This window comes from Oncorhynchus mykiss, chromosome 6, assembly GCF_013265735.2.
Source record: "Oncorhynchus mykiss isolate Arlee chromosome 6, USDA_OmykA_1.1, whole genome shotgun sequence".
In the NCBI taxonomy this organism is placed as follows: domain Eukaryota; kingdom Metazoa; phylum Chordata; class Actinopteri; order Salmoniformes; family Salmonidae; genus Oncorhynchus; species Oncorhynchus mykiss.
The window spans coordinates 17,038,028-17,057,407 of NC_048570.1; the positions used below are offsets into that span (position 1 = coordinate 17,038,028).

A 19,380-nucleotide genomic window follows, 5' to 3' on the forward strand; every position below is an offset into this window, starting at 1 on the left:
GCAGATGCAGAGAACATTAGCAATGACAATGCCGTTATGATTCACATCACAAATCAACTCATTATTTACATTCACAAAATGCATGTTCTTGCATAGATAATTAATCTGTTTTTGTTATGCTGGCACATACATGCTTGTACGGTGGTGCCAATTTTCTCCGCTGTCTCTAAATGTATTCATGTCCAGGCCACTGTGGTCCAGAGATAAAACAGACAGTGTCTTCAACGTCATCCTATAATTCATTGGGATCTGTCAAATGTACACAATAGCTTCTGCCGCTCTCAACACACAGGCGGTTTCTCCTCTGTTCTCTGCATGTGTAATGAAGCAAGCTGATGTCCTGTGTAGTTACCACTGTGCTGAAGACTGCGGCTGTTCAAAGATACTACTGTAGGCTGTGTTACAGCTTTTTAATTAATTGAAACCTTGCGTTTTGTCATTGATGGAAAAATACGGAAAGAGATGTTTTTAGTCACTTTGTTTTATATCGCCTACAGTGGAAGCTGCTGAGGGGAGGACGGCTCATAATAATGGCTGGAACGGAGCAAATGGAATGGCATCAACCCATGTGCTTCATGTATTTGATACCGTTCCACTTATTCCACCCCAGCCATTACCACAAGCCTGTCCTCCCCAATTAAGGTGCCACCAACCTCCTGTGATAGCCTAGTCTCTGGAGGGATGTTTTTGAAGGTTTTCTGTGAATGATGTTGTTATCAAATTGAAAGCAATGTTCTAATAACATCATGAAACACGACCTCATCAGTAGTAGGGAAAGAGATACATGGGCTGTGTTCCGAATCCCTACCCAAAGTGTATACTTGCGCACTCCACTCATGGATTGAATAACATTGGATTGGTGTAAGTAAGCGCAGACTAAGGGAGTGCACACTTCAGAGCCTGGATGAGCCTTTGATAATCCACCCTAGTTCAATAGCACTTCTCCCCTTCTCCAAAGGAGGGCGCTGCATGAAAACATTTGGGGCCATGACTAGAGGCACCACAGAATAGATATACCGAAACATTACCAGCTTAATTTGATTCCTATCACCCACCACTGTCTAATAGATTTTACTGACACAAAAAATATCGCACCTTGTCTAGCGTATTTATTTTGTAGACATTTGGAAAGTTTACGGACCAATTTGCTGTTTCCATCAGGCCCGTCGTTACATTATTTTATCTGACGTACTTTACTCACATAAAAAGGTTGGATGGAAACCTGCTTAGAGACATCCACAGTTCTGTGGATCCATTTTCAATGCTTACACATACTGAGGTGATATACAGGTTAACAGCCACACAAATGGTGTGCATCCCATTACTATGCTTAGCTTACTGTCTCCTATTGCGCCAGGACTAATAGAATATTCACCACAGTGGGAAAGTGGTTGTGGGGGATGAGAATGCGTGACCCTCAGGGCCATTTGCAGTAGGAGGGGAGGGAATGTCTTGTATCTATTGATGGAGCCAGACGGCATAACAAACACAAGTAATATTGCTTTGAATAACTGAAATTATATGATACTGCTACTTTTATTTGCACCACTCACCCCCCAAAGTTGTAATTATGTTTTGGTCAAATTTTGATGAAGCCCCGAGGAGATGTGGTATATGGCCAATATACCACAGCTAAGGGCAGTTCTTAGGCGCAATGTGGTGTGCCTGGACACAGCCCTTAGCCGTGGTATATTGGTGATATATCACAAACCCCTGAAGGTCCTTATTGCTATTATAAACTGGTTACCATCGTAATTAGAGCAGTAAAACGAAGTGTTTTGTCATACCCGTGGTATACGGTGTGATATACCGGGCTTTCAGCCCATCAGAATTCAGGGCTTGAACCACCCAGTTTATAATTGTAGTTATGTTCCGGGCCCCTGACCATCCACTCAAGAACAAATCATCCCACAGCTGAATCTAGTTGAATCCTGCAGTATGGTATCCTGTCACTCTTCTGTCAATTCTGTCCAGTTGTGTCTTTTAACAAATTAATAAAATTTTTCTAGAGACTACATGTTGATCAGCTGATTCTTTCCTTATATACATTATGTAATCACTGTGTCGAAATAAGACTTTGTGATTTATATCAGTTTATCTTCTTAATGAGTGAGTGTAGCCTATTTAGTTGTCGAAATTCCTCAGTCTGGAGTGGTATTCGGGAGCTTTTAATCTGCACAGTTTTGTGTGGGTGAAATAATGCCTTTATGGGGAGGAAGTGGGTCCCAGCGCGCACGCCCCCCCCCCCCCCCCCCCCCCCCAAAAGGCTTCTCCAAACATATTGCCTCCCTGCCAAAGATGGAGCATATAGTTGTTCATCAACACTCTGGGGTCGTTTTGGACAGGACAGGATTACTTGTGTGGATGGGCCCCTGGGAGGAGATCATGGCCAGTATTCACAAAGCATTTCAGAGAAGCAGTGCTTATCTAGGATCAGATTGGATCATAATGAATAGGATTATATGAACTGTGGGGGAACTGATCCTAGATCAGCACTCCTACTGAGATACTTCATGAATATGGCCCAGGGCATAGCTTAATGCAGCAGGGACAGTAATAGTATCATCAGTCATTGATGATAGCAAGCTCTGTGTGGGGGCAATGTCTAGCTACTCCTGGGCAGAGTATGGTTCAAAGTAGAGGTCGACCGGCATGGCCGATTTAATTAGGGCCAATTTCAAGTTTTCATAACAATCGGTAATCGCCATTTTTGGACACCGATTATGGGCGATTACATTGCACTCCACGAGGAGACTACGTGGCAGGCTGACCACCTGTTACGAGTGTGCAGCAAGGAGCCAAAGTAAGGTGCTAGCTATTATTAACCTTATAAAAAACAATAAATCTTAACATAATCACTAGTTAACTACACATGGTTGAGGATATTACTAGTTTATCTAGCTTGTCCTGCATTGCATATAATCAATGCGGTTCCTGTTAATTTATCAACAAATCACAGCCTACTTCGCCAAACGGGTGATGATTTAACAAGAGCATTCGCAAAAAAAGCCCTGTCGTTGCACCAATGTACCTAACCAGAAACATCAATGCCTTTCTTAATATCGATACACAAGTATATATTTTTAAACCTGCATATTTAGTCAATATTGCCTGCTATCATAAATATATTTTAACTATTGAAATTGTGTCACTTCTCTTGCATTCTGTGCAAGCAGAGTCAGAGTATATGCAGCAGTTTGGGCCGCCTGGCTTGTTGTGAACTGTGTGAAGACCATTTCTTCCTAACAAAGACTAATTAATTTGCCAGAATTGTACATAATTATGACATAACATTGAACATTATGCAATGTAACATTAATATTTAGACTTAAGGATGCCACCTGTTAGATAAAATATGGAACGGTTCCATTTCTCACTGAAAGAATAAACGTTATGTTTTTGAAATTATAGTTTACGGATTTGACCTTATTAATGGAGCCTTAGGCTCATATTGCTGTGTGTTTATTATATTATAATTAAGTCTATGATTTGATAGAGCAGTCTGACTGAGCGGTGGTAGGCAGCAGCAGGCTCGTAAGCATTCATTCAAACAGCACTTTATTGCGTTTGCCAGCAGCTCTTCGCTGTGCTTCGAGCATTGTGTTGTTCAAGCCTATCAACTCCCGTGACTTCAAGCCTATCAACTCCCGAGATTAGGCTGGCAATACTATGGTGCCTATAAGAACATCCAATAGTCAAGGATATATGAAATACAAGTGGTATAGAGAGAAATAGTCCTATAATTCCTATAATAACTACAACCTTCAATATTCCCAGTTAAGAAGTTTAAGACTCATGTTAAAAGGAACCACCAGCTTTCATATGTTATCATGCTCTGAGCAAGGAACTTAAACGTTAGCTTTTTACATGGCACATATTGCACTTTTACTTTCTTCTCCAAAACTGTGTTTTTGCATTATTTAAACTAAATCGAACATGTTTCATTATTTATTTGAGACTAAATTAATTTTATATATGTATTATGTTAAAATAAGTGTTCATTCAGTATTGTTGTAATTGTCATTATTACAAATATATATATATATATATATATCGTCCGATTAATCAGTATTGGCTTTTTTTGGTCCTCCAACAATTGGTGTTGAAAAATCATAATCGGTCGACCTCTAGTTCAAAGAGAGGTCGGCAGTCTATCTGACTGCACTGCCTCTCTTGCTTTTAATCCTACTGCTTCCTCGAAGGGTGATCCAACTTGAGTTCTTGTTTTTGAACCTAGTCCATGTACAGTTGTGCAGTGAGGGATCCCCACAACGCCACGCAGTCATACCTTAGCATTCCTGTAGTAATGTTATCATGTCTGATCCACTGGGCTTGATCAAGCAGCAGTCTCAGGGACATCATACTGTAACATACCATAAGAATACACGTTTATCTCCATCTGGGAATTCTGATGGGACACATTTTTTATTTTAGCTTTATTTAACTAGGCAAGTCAGTTAAGAACAAATTCTTATTTTCAATGACGGCCTAGGAGAACGACAGATTTGTACCATGTCAGCTCGGGGATTTAAACTTGCAACCTTTCGGTTACTAGTCCAACACTCTAACCACTAGGCTACCCTGCTGCCCCGACACATGCTTGGGCTGGGACGATACCATTATTGTGATACTCGTTAGTATCATGGCAAGGAAACAAAACAGAAAGTGGATTTAACTTCTTTAGGAAAACAGCCTAATGTTCTAAACAAACATCCTTATGTTGTCATCCAGAGTCGCGTTTATTTATTTTCCAAGCTATAGCACACAATATTTTACATACAGCAGGTTTTCAAAGAACCAAAGAGTTTAGTCCGCTTCATGTTTTCATTTTTGCCCCAAAATTGTGCTACTGGTGTCGACACAGCCCTAACGCATTCCCCAGCCTCTTAGCTTGCTTTTAGCATGATTTGTGAAAGACACAGAGTCATTTTAGTAGTTTGGGCCTGGCCGTATGTTTGACATCCCCGAACTAGTATAAGTAGGGTTTTGTTTTTCCTAGTATGTTCAGGTTGCCAGGACAAACTCCCGGCCATGCGACTGGCTGTTGTTTCCAGGGTGACATGTGAGGGGCTCAGAGGGGTGTGTGACAGGCTGTTTTTCCAAGGGTGACATGTGAGGGGTACATGACTGGGAGTGTAACAGTAGCAGCACTGTTGCTGGGCTGACCGGTCAAGGCTTTGGGGGTGTAGGGTCACATCTGTCAACGTCTAAAAAAAATAACATTGCATCATAATATAGCCTCTCACCAGGGTTGTACCTCTATACTGCTCTTCAATGACAAACTCTCAGCACTGGTATCTCTAAAAATAATATTTAAAAAATATATTATTTATTTTTGGGGTTGTGAGTTGACACCGGCACGCTGCCGGAGAGGCCACAAGCATGACCCCTGACCTGCCCCCTCAGAAGTAGAACTCAACCCCTCACAGGAATTGTCCCCCTCCCCAAGATTGTTTATCCTGACATGCAGTGCTGTTCTCTAGTCTAGCACATGACATCAGAAACTGCTCAGCTCAGTACAACAGTGATGACTGAATAGTCATAATAGTGTGAATAGGTTTATGGCAGACTGTTAGTTTATCGGAGGTTGAAATGTTGGGCACAATGAGGAAAGGTTTGGGGAAGAAGTCCTAATACTACAGACTACTGGGTCAGACCCGTCTGCACAGACAGCACATTCACTCCAGGAGTAGGATCAGAGCTGCAAACAGGGATAACCAATACTGTTTTATCCTCTGGGACAGTCCTCCACCAAAAAATTAATCCCTCAGGATTGTTGTTTGTCACTTCACTGAGTTTTGTCTAACCTAAATATCCCAGGAGAAAGTGTGATGTATAGTAGTGAGCAAGTAGGCTACCATAGTAAACAAGGTCTGTCCCTGACAATTTTTTTTTATATTGGTTGACCTAGGGAGAGAAAAAAACAACATTTTAACGTGTGTTTTTTATTTTTATAAAATAAACTATATGTATTGAACTTGTCTGATGCTTTAATCACACTGTTTGATGAAATAAGAAACACATGACTCCAGAGGGAGCCAGAGATCAAGATAACCAGAAGAAAAAAGCCTTAACCTGACCTGACCATCCTCCTTTCGCTCCTGCTGGCTTTGCAGATTCTGCTGTTACTCTCCTGAAGTTGCCAGTAATAGGCTACAAGGAGTCGGCAACCTTTCTCATGTGGAATGACCACTTATCTTACTATTTCTACCGATCTGTGTGCCAGTTATGGTTTTCATATGCACATTTTCGTGGAACAGTTTCATATCATTTATAATAACGTATTTGTATCTCAATCATTGTCATGTGTTTATTTACATTTTCTATCCAAATAAAAATTATACAAACCCAAAAACGAACTTCTATTGCCATTGTCAACTATTTAAAATTGCCTACATAAAGACAACAAATAAAAACATTGCATCCTGCAGGTAGAATATATCCTATAAATCACATTGGCTACCGCAATCTGCGACAAACTTGAAACATTTGTATCAACTTGGGTCCGCAGAGATTCCTGTGCCAGTGAGCTCGGGACAGACACGGCTGTAGGCTATTTGTGCAAGGTATAAGAGCTCATCAGGTAGGCCAATTTTATGACGTTACCACTGGATCAGAGCATGATATTTTTCCCTTTCATGCTGAGTGGTTATCGAAAGGGAGAGAGATGGAAATATGAGTAAAATACATTGACAAACTATTGTCATTCTCAATGGATCTAAAAACAGACTTTGTTTGCTTGCTGTTTTAGGTTAAGAAAACATTACTTTGAGAAGCTCCACAGCTCATTAGTGGTGGTGCGTTAAGCCAATCATAAATACTATCAGATCCCCAGATGGGCACATTCATATGCCTACATTTACATGCAGGCTAAGTAGCCTATAGGCTTACTTCTATGCGTAATCAGGTGCATGTCCTTACTCAACATTGACAGGAGCACTCCAAACAAGAGACACTGACTAAATTGACAACTTGTCAATGGAATTAAATAAACAAACTTGTTTCTCACAAGCATAGGTTGTGTGTTCTGCAAACAACATGCCCACTCTGACAATAAGGTAATATGTACATGTAGGTAGAGTTAAAGTGACTATACATAAATAATAAACCAGAGAGTAGCAGCAGCGTAACAGAGGGGTCTGGGTAGACCTTTGATTAGATGTTCAGGAGTCTTATGGCCTGGGGGAAGAAGCTAGCTAGCCTTTTGGACCTAGACTTGGCACTCCGCTACCGCTTGCCGTGCGGTAGCCTGAGAGAACAGTCTATGACTAGGGTGGGGGGGAGTCTTTGACCATTTTTAGGGCCTTCCTCTGACACCTCCTGGTATAGAGGTCCTGGATGGAAGAAGCTTGGCCCCAGTCAGGTACTGAATGCATTACCAGAAATTAACGTAACCAAACAAACATTGTAGATTTGAAATGATAGGAATTAACGGTAAATGTACTACTGGTGATGTATGTAATGGGGAATTGATAGACACTAACAATCAAACACAAACAATTCACACAATAAAGTTATGAAACAAATTGATGGGAGAGAGGGCATTCTGGAGAGAGATGTGCATCTTAACCACATCCCCTTCTTGGACTGTCATCCAGCGGCTTGCGCAATGGATTAGTCATATTTCCTACTGCTCGACAAAAGATTATTGTTTGACCAACAGCCTATCAACCAAACAATCGACCAGTTGACTAATTGGGGTCAGCCCTACAGTAAACAGCCCTGGTAATGTTTGTCTGAAGTTGTCTGATGATCTGTGCCTTTCGGCACTGGACTGAACTAAAGTGGTGGGAAAACACATTTTTCCAATTTGGAGATGAAAAACCACAAGCTTCCTGCGTTGTTTCCTGCGTTGTTTACGATCTGTACCTAGAGTTGCTCTTTAAAGTCGTCTTTGAACTTGAGTCTGAGTGCTCTACTCAGAATTCCTTTGTATTCATATAAACACTTTGGATAATGGAATTTTTGTGCTTTGGAGAGGAAAAGGTAATCTTTCTCGCATCACAGTGCTGTTGTGTGACACCCGCACTGAAACGGAGACCTTTGGGACATAACTGCATTGTTTGGTTTATCCAATGCCCAAAATGTCTGAAGACTGAGCACATTTTTGATTGTTAGTGTTAAAGGGATACTTTGGGATTTTGGCAATGAGGCCCTTTATCTACTTCCCCAGAGTCGGATGAACTCGTTGATACCATATTTATGTCTCTGTGTACAGTTATAAGGAAGTTGCTAAATAGCACAAGCGCAATTGCTAACTAGCATTACCCATAGACTTCCAGTCATTGTGCATCTGCTAGCATGCTAAAACTAAAATACTGAGGTTCATTGTTTTTACCACATGGTTATAAAAATGTATCGATACTAAGTCTAAACACTTTATAAGATACTGTATCAAACAAGACATCAGACAAAAGATTGATGCAATGGTGTGCGGCGGTAGGCAGTTAACTGTTTGTAATTTAATAATCCCCAGTGAAGACTTCTCTTTGATCCAGGTTGGCTCTTCACACTGCCTTAGGGGATGCACTCCCGCTGGCCTATTCACCATGGACTGACTGCACTAAAAGACCGATAAACACCCTCTGCTCTGTCAGTAGAACATTTTATTTTACAGAGGCTGTACAGTTATTTATGTAGGCATATAAACTCAGAAAAAAAAGAAACTCTCTTTTTCAGGACCCTGTCTTTCAAATATAATTAGTAAAATTCAGATAATTTCACAGATCTTCATTGTAAAGGGTTTAAACACTCTCCCTTGCTTGTTCAATGAACCATAAACAATTAATGAACATGCACCTGTGGACCGGTCGTTAAGACACTAACAGCTTACAGACGGTAGGCAATTAAGGTCACAGTTATGAAAACTTAGCACACTAAAGAGGCCTTTCTACTGACTGAAAAACACCAAAAGAAAGATGCCCAGGGTACCTGCGCATCTGCATGAACGTGCCTATAGGCATGCTGCAAGGAGTCATGAGGACTGCAGATGTGGCCAGGGCAATAAATTGCGATGTCCGTACTGTGAGACGTCTCAGACAGCGCTACAGGGAGACAGGATGGACAGCCAATCGTCCTCGCAGTGGCAGACCACGTGTAACAACACCTGCACAGGATCGGTACATCTGAACATCACACCTGCGGGACAGGTACAGGAATGCAACAACAACTGACCGAGTTACACCAGGAACGCACAATCCCTCCATCAGTGCTCAGACTGTCAGCAATAGGCTGAGAGAGGCTCGACTGAGGGTTTTGTCTCACCAGGGGTGATGGTCAAATTCGAGTTTCTCGTCGAAGGAATGAGCATTACACCGAGGCCTGTACTATGGAGCGGGATGGATTTGCAGGCGGAGGGTCCGTCATGGTCTGGGGCGGTGTGTCACAGCATCATAGGACTGAGTTTGCTGTCGTTGCAGGCAATCTCAATGCTGTGCATTACAGGGAAGACATTCTCCTCCCTCATGTGGTGCCCTTCCTGCAGGCTCATCCTGACATAACTCTCCAGCATGACAATGGCACCAGCCATACTGCTCGTTCTGTGTGTGAATTCCTGCAAGACAGGAATGTCAGTGTTCTGCCATGGCCAATGAAGAGCCCGGATCTCAATCTGGGACCTGTTGGATCGGAGGGTGAGGGCTAGGGCCATTCCCCCCCAGAAATGTCTGGGAACTTGAAGGTGCCTTGGTGGAAGACATCTCACAGGGTGTCAAATCGGAGGGCCTGTTGTCCGGACCTCTGGCAGTCTCTATGGGTGTGCCACAGGTTTCAGTTCTCGGGCCGACCCTTTTCTCTGTATACGTTAATGATGTTGCTCTTGCTGCTGGTGATTATTTGATCCACTTCTACGCAGACGACACCATTCTGTATACCTCTGGCCCTTCTTTGGACACTGTGTTAACAAACCTCCAGACGAGCTTCAATGCCGTACAACACTCCTTCCGTGGCCTCCAACTGCTCTTAAATGCAAGTAGAACTAAATGCATGCTCTTTAACCAATCGCTGCCCGCACCTGCCTGCCCGCCCGTCACTACGCTGGACGGTTCTAACTTAGAATATGTGGACAACTACAAATACCTAGGTGTCTGGTTAGACTGTAAACTCTCCTTCCAGACTCACATTAAGCATCTCCAATCCAAAATTAAATCTAGAATTGGCTTCCTATTTCACAACAAAGCATCCTTCACTCATGCGGCCAAACATACCCTCGTAAAACTGACTATCCTACTGATTCTCGACTTCGACGATCATTTACAAAATAGCCTCCAACACTCTACTCAGCAAATTGGATACAGTCTATCACCGTGCCATCCGTTTTGTCACCAAAGCCCCATATACTACCCACCACTGTGACCTGTATGCTCTCCAGCCAACGAGAGCATACAGGTCGCCAAACCCACTGGCTCCAGGTCATCTGTAAGTCTTTGCTAGGTAAAGCTCCGCCTTATCTCAGCTCAGTAGTCACCATAGCAGCACCCACCCGTAGCACGCGCTCCAGAATAAGGAAAACATAACTTGGGGCTTTGGCACAAAGTTAGTCCGCAAATGTTAATGAGGGAAGTCCCTGTTTACATGTACAAGTATTTGTATTTAAAGAATAGAACTGACAGAAATGGTTGACATTAGCACGTGTATTTCAGGTACCTTCAATTCATTCAGAATTTAAAGAATTCAAAATAATGTGATTTATTTATTTGAACCAACATTTTAGGCTTGAAGAAATGTCAGCTAGTCAAGGCAGACTTATGGTGATGCCTTCTGAAAGCTAGCCAGCGGAGGATGCAACCAGAGGATATTCCTGGAGACAGTTTACACTGCATTTGGCTGTCTCCAGACCTCTACGCATCACTTTCTCATTTTGACAGCGTTCTCTTCCTGCTTGTTTGAAGTGATCTTGTCGTGTTGATGTGCTTTCATATTATCTCTTGGCCTTTCTGTGGTTGATGAGCTATGGTAGCTAGCTTAGCAAAACCCATTATTAGCCGAAATTGTTCTAAAAGCCAGAAGTTAAGTATTACACACTATCAGAATATTCTCATGTAATTGAATGCAGTGATTGTCTGTTTTCTCCTTCCTCCGTGAGAAAGTTTGAGGCGATAAATGAGGGCGCTCAGAGGTGCGCCTTCTTGTTAGAGCCTTATCTTTCCCACAGAGGCAGAAATAAGAGTGAAGCGTATCTCTCGGTGTATCAACTTAGAACAGAAACCGACACAGAGAGAACAAGCATGGATTTCGTAGTCTGTCAGGGATGGCGGTTTTCCATGAGAATGCTGCTTCTACCGTTCTCTCATTACCTGTTTGTTTATGTAGAATGCAATGTGTAGCGCATCTCAAACACATCATTTAGGTGAAGCCAGAGCCAAGGGGTTGTCTCCCTTTTTCATTTTAAGATTGTTCCTCCTTTCTGAAGATCATATGTACATTGTTCGGGATTATAATAGAACCGCAAACGTCTACCTTTTGGAATTTGATTGAATTGTGTTGCAATGACTTAAATGCAAATTCCTCTCCCCCTCCCCAGAGCTCCCTCCTGAGAGGGTGGGTCGCAGGCGCAGCATGCCGGGCAGCGCTCTGGACAAATGCCCCTCCATGGAGCCGGCCACCTCTACCCCATTCAAAGTCACGGTGAGCATTCAACAGTACACCTACTCTATTGCTCCCTCTTTCTAGTCACCCCCCTCCCATCTCGAGCTCTCTTCCCATCCCCCCTCTCAAATTCAAATTTTTGTTTTATTGCAATGAAATACAATTGTACATGGATGATAGTTACACTGTATTACTTGTAAATTACTGTATATACAATGTAACTCTTCAGGGAATTAATGGTCATGGTATGTCCCTCAGACTATGGCAACCATATACATATCTGGCAGTAATATTTGTGGTTCTCCCTCACCCAGAATAATTCCCGCATTATGTCATTAGTAAATGCACAGAATTTGGGAATTGATTGAGATATTTTCTAGAAAAAATCTTCTCTTATTTAGGAATATTTCACACAGTAGATCAAAAAGTGTCTCTACCTCCCCTGTCGTGCAGTGACCACATAGAAACTCCTCTTTGAGTAGCCATGTGTTTTTGTCTGTCCCTTTTTCTATAGCCAATTTGTGGTCACTGAGCCTGTATTTGGTCAGGATCCGTCTCTGTTTTGTATCTCTGAGAGTAGAGATATTCTGCCAATTTGTATGTTCTTTTGAGGCCCAAATTTAGTTTATTCAGTGTTTTTGTTTCATTTTCCCAATTTGTCAAATAGGTTTTCATTTATGTAACAATTTGATTGATTTCCGTGTGTGTTTAAATTATAGGGTTATAGGGTTTTTTAACAGCTGACATAGGGGACTCTTTTCAGGGTTCAGCTCTTGGGTTTCCAGTGCTTTGATTTGTAAGGCTGTTAATTTCAAAATGTTAGTGTCCTTTTCTTTATATTTACAATTAAAGAGAATCATCCAAGTTCCACTCTGCATGGATTATTTGGAACTCTCTTTTGGATATTTAGGATAATTCTGCAGAATTCTGTGTGTCGATTTTCTATTGGGTTTTTACCAATGAGTATAATCGTAATTACAGGTTGGACCCCAAACCTTGCTTCCATATACTGGAATTGGTCAAATTACACTACTGAATATTTTGCACAAGATTTGGATAGGAATATTTATTTTAGAGAATTGTAATTTTATGGACTAAAATACTTCACAGGGTTTTTCTTTTAGTGCATTCACTGCCAGACCAAATCCACCACAGGCACTGATTTTTTTGTGTCCCTGTTAGTTGTACCTGGGACTAAATTCGAATGAGTGTCTGCTGCTCTGATTCCTGGCCTTTTTCGGGAAATCAGAACTTTGGTTTTCTGAAAGTTATTGTTGATTGCCCCACGGATGCTGTATTCTCAAAGAATGTTAAGTTGTTCCTGTAGACCTTGCTCTGTTAGTGACAGTAGGACAATGTCACCTGTGTAGAGCAGGAATCTGACCTCCTCATCCTTGAGGGTGAGTCCAGGGGCTGCAGATCGGTCCAACAACACTGCTAGTTCATTGATGTAGACATTGAGCAGGGTTGGACTTAAACTGCACCCTTGTCTCAACCCTCGCCCTTGAGCAAAATGTTTTTATTTTATTGTTCAGTTTAATGCTACATGTGTTTCAGTAAATACATTTTATGATGTATACTTTACCCCCAATGCCGCTTTGGAGGGTTTTGTAATATAATCCATAATTCCAAATGGAATCAAAAGCATTCTTAAAATCAACAAATGTGCAAATATTTTTCCTCTGCATTTCTGATGTACTTGTTGGTTTATTAGTGTGTAATGTTTGTATGTGGTATCAGGGAATATCAGGGAAGCAGCCACTCTTCAAAACCAGGTTGAATAATTTTAATAAGGTTTCCTGCAACTCAGGAGTAATTCCATAAATATTCCATAGACTTTCAAAGTGATCTATCCAAATGTTGCCGTTTATTTATACTTTTTTCATTTAGATCATTCCATTTCTCCCAGAACGGGTTTCCATCAATGAAGTCTTCATTCTCTTTTAGAGTGTTTTCAAAATGCTTCCATCTTAGGTTTTGTTTGTATTCTTTCAATGTATCAAATCAAAACAATTTAATTTGTCACATACATCTGAATACAACAAGTGTAGTAGACCTTACTGTAAAATGCTTACTTACAAGGCCTTAACCAACAATGATGCCGTTTTAAGAAAATAAGAGTTAGGCAAATATTTACAAAATAAGCTAAAGTAACAATAAAAAAACAATACGGCTATGTACAGGGGGTACCAGTACCAAATCAATGTGCGGGGATACAGGTTAGTCGAGGTAATTGAGGTAATATGTACATGCTGGGCTGAATACCGGATTTTACGATATAACGGTTTTGCTGCACATACCGGTTTTGGTTTTTACTTCTATAACGGTATTTGAATGTTTGGTTTGTTAAATGTGATATGTATAAAGTCAATTTGTATAGTTTACTTCACTTCTTGAGTCATCTATATCTGTTCTCTCTCTATTCCGTTTTCCACACAGACCTAGCCCCGCCCCCTGTCTCTCAAGGAGTGAATTTGTTGTTCCTCTACCACGAGTCACTTGCGTTCAGTTTCTGCATGGTAAATGCAGCAGATGAAACAATGTTGATGAAAATTAATGCTGTTTTCACTTTGCTTCTTAATATACATCCACTAGACTTCTACAATTATGCTTAGTTCGTGTTTCTTACATCTGCAAACAGCTAGTTTGTCTTTTCTTAGTAAGTTGGGCCTAAATCTTGTTAGCTGCTATTGCTAATCGCTATTATATTCAAACTATAGAATTTTAATGGTCATTCTATATCCATGATTCCAACAGTTCATCTAAAGTGTTTTGCTCTAAATCACAAGTCAAATCGCATTTGCAACATTTGGTCAAAATGTAGGCTTCGATTGTTTGCCCATATTATGCCACCCTCCGTGACAGTGTGGAAATTATCTCAAATGAGTGCAAGAAATTTAGAAATGGATGAAAATGCTGACTTTTTTGGTGGGGTTGAATTGAACAGTATAAAACAATCAGAATAGAGGAAGACCCATAGAAATCACTATAAATATGTTTTGCCACCAATGTTCACTCAAGTTTTTCCAGCACTGAGCAAATTTCAGGTCATCTGAGCGCAAATTGAAATGTTGTGAAAATTCTGTGCAACTTCCAGCATGCGTTTACTGTGAACACTGAGGCTGTACCCGCTTTAAGCTAAAGTTTTAAGTGGCCAAGTAGGCTACTGTGGCTATTTGCTTATAATGACAGTCTACCAGAGTGGCCTACCATCAATTTCAATGGAGAAAATGCATCCTATAACATTTTAACATGTAAATAGCTGTTATATTATTCAGCCTACAGGAACAGCTAATGTGTGGTGTTCAATGTCCTATCCTACCGATCCTTGACTTCGGCGATGTCGTTTACAAAATAGCCTCCAACACTCTACTCAGCAAATTGAATGCAGTCTATCACAGTGCCATGCGTTTTATCCCCAAAGCCCCATATACTACCCACCACTGCGACCGGTATGTTCTCGTTGGCTGGCCCTCACTACATATCCGTCGCCAAACCCACTGACTCCAGGTCATCTATAAGTTTTTGCTAGGTAAAGCCCCGCCTTGTCTCAGCTCACTGGTCACCATAGCAGCACCCACCCGTAGCACTGGCTCAAGCAGGTATATTTCACTGGTCACCCCCAAAGCCAATTCCTCCTTTGGCTGCCTTTCCTTCCTGTTCTCTGCTGCCAATGACAGGAATGATTTGCAAAAATCACTGAAGCTGGAGACTCATATCTCCCTCACTAACTTTAAGCACCAGCTGTCCGAGCAGCTCACAGATCACTGCACCTGAACATAGCCCATCTGTAAAAAGCCCATCTAACTACCTCTTCTCCATATTGTTATTTATTTTCTTGCTCCTTTGCAGCCCCGTATCTCTACTTGCACATTTGCCTTACCTCCCTTATCTTACCTCATTTGCACACACTGTATGTAGACTTTTCTATTGTGGTATTTGACTGTATGTTTGTTTATTCCATGTGTAACTAACTACAGTGCCTTGCGAAAGTATTCGGCCCCCTTTGTTAAAAAAGTTTGAAATATCCAATAAATGTCGTTCCACTTCATGATTGTGTCCCACTTGTTGTTGATTCTTCACAAAAAAATACAGTTTTATATCTTTATGTTTGAAGCCTGAAATGTGGCAAAAGGTCGCAAAGTTCAAGGGGGCCGAATACTTTCGCAAGGCACTGTATGTGTTGTTTGTGTCCCACTGCTTTGCTTTGTCTTGGCCAGGTCACAGTTGTAAATGAGAACTTGTTCTCAACTGCCCTACCTGGTTAAATAAAGGTGAAATAATAAAAAACAGAAAATGTAAGCCTACATTCAATGGGACTTTTGGTGAAAAAAAGATGCTTGGCTTGACATTAACCTGTTTATCCACGTGTCCTTCAGACAAGGAGGTGACTGAACATGTTGTGTTTGTTTGATGCAAGAAACCACTTTACAAAATAAAATGCATAATTATTCCCATACTATTTTTACAGAGAATCAGACAAATTATACTACCCTCTGCCTATTGGCTACTTAGCTTATTCAAGCCTGTCTCAAATTACAACATTGCCCCTTTCTAAGACAAAAAACAAGCTCTTTACTTGTCTCTTTTCAAAGACGTCTAGAAATATACACGTTTTGTACTCTTTTAGGAAGCAATCACTCCCCTATTGCTGACTACAAAAGATCTATAACTGGGCTAATAACTCACTAACTAGCAAAGGATATGAACAAAATGTGCACACGTGGCTACATGCAGCTCTTGCTTTGATCTCAAAACAAGTGCATCTACTCACAAAAGCTCATGCTGTAAACACAGTCCAGTTCAATGTAAATGGCACAGATCCATATATGACAATGGTCTATTTGCATATAGGCCTACTACAGCTCTAATGGTTTATGCCACGCTGATCTGTGTAGAGTACGGGCGTGTCAACGCAATTGACAATAGATGCAATACAACAAAATCTCTTGCATAGTTTTTGTTTCGGTATCTTACATTGAAAATGACTAATATTGTGTTGATTTGATCACAATTGCCACAGTAAAGGGAAACGTTGATAGTGTTAACAGGGAAAACTCTAGAACAGGGGTCACCAACCTTTTTTGAGTCAAGATCACTTTGAGTCAAAATGCAAGCTGAGATTTACTGCTCAGATGTTTAAAAAATTACTTAAGAAGAGAAAAAAACATTACTTAAAAGTAAGCACTGTATTGTTGTTTGGGCCATTTACAAAAAAAAAATATTTCAAAATATATGATCACACCGGCAATAGAACCATTGTTGTATTACTTCTGAAATGCAGATGAGTGGGCATACATTTTAAATAATTTGGTTTTTATTTGTATTTTATTGGGCTGATGGTGCCTGCATCTGATGGTCTGTCTCAGTGGAGGGCGAGAGCAGCAGACTGAGGGTCCGCCTCTCAGCATCCCTCCACTCTCTCTTTCCTCTACTGACACTGACCAAAAAGGGACATCGTCTTCCAGCTGATGGCGAAACTCGAGTCACACTGCATTATTATATATATATATATATATATATATATATATACATATATATATATATATATATATTAACTGCAAGAATCTCACAACAATCACTATTTTGCTTTCCCTGCCTGCTACTCAGTGGAGAGGGGTGTGGTCCAAGTCTGGGTTTAAGGATTTAAAAAGTCTGTCTGAAAGGGTCTCAAAACATGTTTGTATGTGATGCATAATTCTCAACGCCGTTAAACTGGGATTCCTGGGGAGATCAAACATTGTGGCTCAGCTAGATATATAGACGAGCCATCAACATTCACAACCAACAGAGGAGAATGGGTATGTGCTTGCCAAAATTATAGCATGCATTAAATTGTCTGGCAACTGTGAGACAGCACTGCGGGGCCATGACGAGTCAGCCGACTCCTTGAACACAGGCGTTTTCAATTGTATTTTTGAGGCCATGTGTGATGGAGATTACAGGGTACAAAAGAGCACTATTACTATCTGTGATTTACAGGAGACATCAGTGGTCTCGTCAGCCTGTACAGATGCAAAAATAATCTCCTTCTTAGCTATAGCTTCTCTGTACACTTCATACATACAATCCAAAACTTTGTTTTAGATCATGCTTGATGTACCCTTAAATTGGTTGGTCGTCAAAATGCTGCGTTACTTGTTACCAGACAACAGTGTGTGTGAAAAGTTTTTGTAGAGGTGAAGGACTACTGGTGTTGGCCTTTCCAACGCATCAAACATCTAGCCTATAGCCAGTTTTAGAGAAATGTAATCAGCGAATATTATAACAGCTTTCATTGCCGGCTTCCAGCCCCCATTGTAAGAGCTTTCATTGTCTGCTTACAGTGCCTTGCGAAAATATTCGGCCCCCTTAAACTTTGCGACCTTTTGCCACATTTCAGGCTTCAAACATAAAGATATAAAACTGTATTTTTTTGTGAAGAATCAACAACAAGTGGGACACAATCATGAAGTGGAACGACATTTATTGGATATTTCAAACTTTTTTAACAAATCAAAAACTGAAAAATTGGGCGTGCAAAATTATTCAGCCCCTTTACTTTCAGTGCAGCAAACTCTCTCCAGAAGTTCAGTGAGGATCTCTGAATGATCCAATGTTGACCTAAATGACTAATGATGATAAATACAATCCACCTGTGTGTAATCAAGTCTCCGTATAAATGCACCTGCACTGTGATAGTCTCAGAGGTCCGTTAAAAGCGCAGAAAGCATCATGAAGAACAAGGAACACACCAGGCAGGTCCGAGATACTGTTGTGAAGAAGTTTAAAGCCGGATTTGGATACAAAAAGATTTCCCAAGCTTTAAACATCCCAAGGAGCACTGTGCAAGCGATAATATTGAAATGGAAGGAGTATCAGACCACTGCAAATCTACCAAGACCTGGCCGTCCCTCTAAACTTTCAGCTCAGCTCATACAAGGAGAAGACAGAGATGCAGCCAAGAGGCCCATGATCACTCTGGATGAACTGCAGAGATCTACAGCTGAGGTGGGAGACTCTGTCCATAGGACAACAATCAGTCGTATTTTGCACAAATATGGCCTTTATGGAAGAGTGGCAAGAAGAAAGCCATTTCTTAAAAATATCCATAAAAAGTGTTGTTTAAAGTTTGCCACAAGCCACCTGGGAGACACACCAAACATGTGGAAGAAGGTACTCTGGTCAGATGAAACCAAAATTGAACTTTTTGGCAACAATGCAAAACGTTATGTTTGGCGTAAAAGCAACACAGCTGAACACACCATCCCCACTGTCAAACATGGTGGTGGCAGCATCATGGTTTGGGCCTGCTTTTCTTCAGCAGGGACAGGGAAGATGGTTAAAATTGATGGGAAGATGGATGGAGCCAAATACAGGACCATTCTGGAAGAAAACCTGATGGAGTCTGCAAAAGACCTGAGACTGGGACGGAGATTTGTCTTCCAACAAGACAATGATCCAAAACATAAAGCAAAATCTACAATGGAATGGTTCAAAAATAAACATATCCAGGTGTTAGAATGGCCAAGTCAAAGTCCAGACCTGAATCCAATTGAGAATCTGTGGAAAGAACTGAAAACTGCTGTTCACAAATGCTCTCCATCCAACCTCACTGAGCTCGAGCTGTTTTGCAAGGAGGAATGGGAAAACATTTCAGTCTCTCGATGTGCAAAACTGATAGAGACATACCCCAAGCGACTTAAAAAAGTTTGAAATATCCAATAAATGTCGTTCCACTTCATGATTGTGTCCCACTTGTTGTTGATTCTTCACAAAAAAAATACAGTTTTATATCTTTATGTTTGAAGCCTG

The 19,380-nt window shown here is 41.0% G+C and overlaps 1 protein-coding gene across 1 annotated transcript in view; it reads left to right on the top strand.

Annotated features, from left to right (window-relative positions):
- Positions 1–19,380, top strand: part of dab2ipa (DAB2 interacting protein a) — a 109,917-nt gene that overhangs the window by 21,932 nt on the left and 68,605 nt on the right. The window contains exon 2 of the mRNA XM_021605356.2: positions 11,522–11,625. Within this exon, the coding sequence (XP_021461031.2) occupies positions 11,522–11,625 (104 nt within the window). The remainder of the gene's footprint in view (positions 1–11,521; positions 11,626–19,380) is intronic.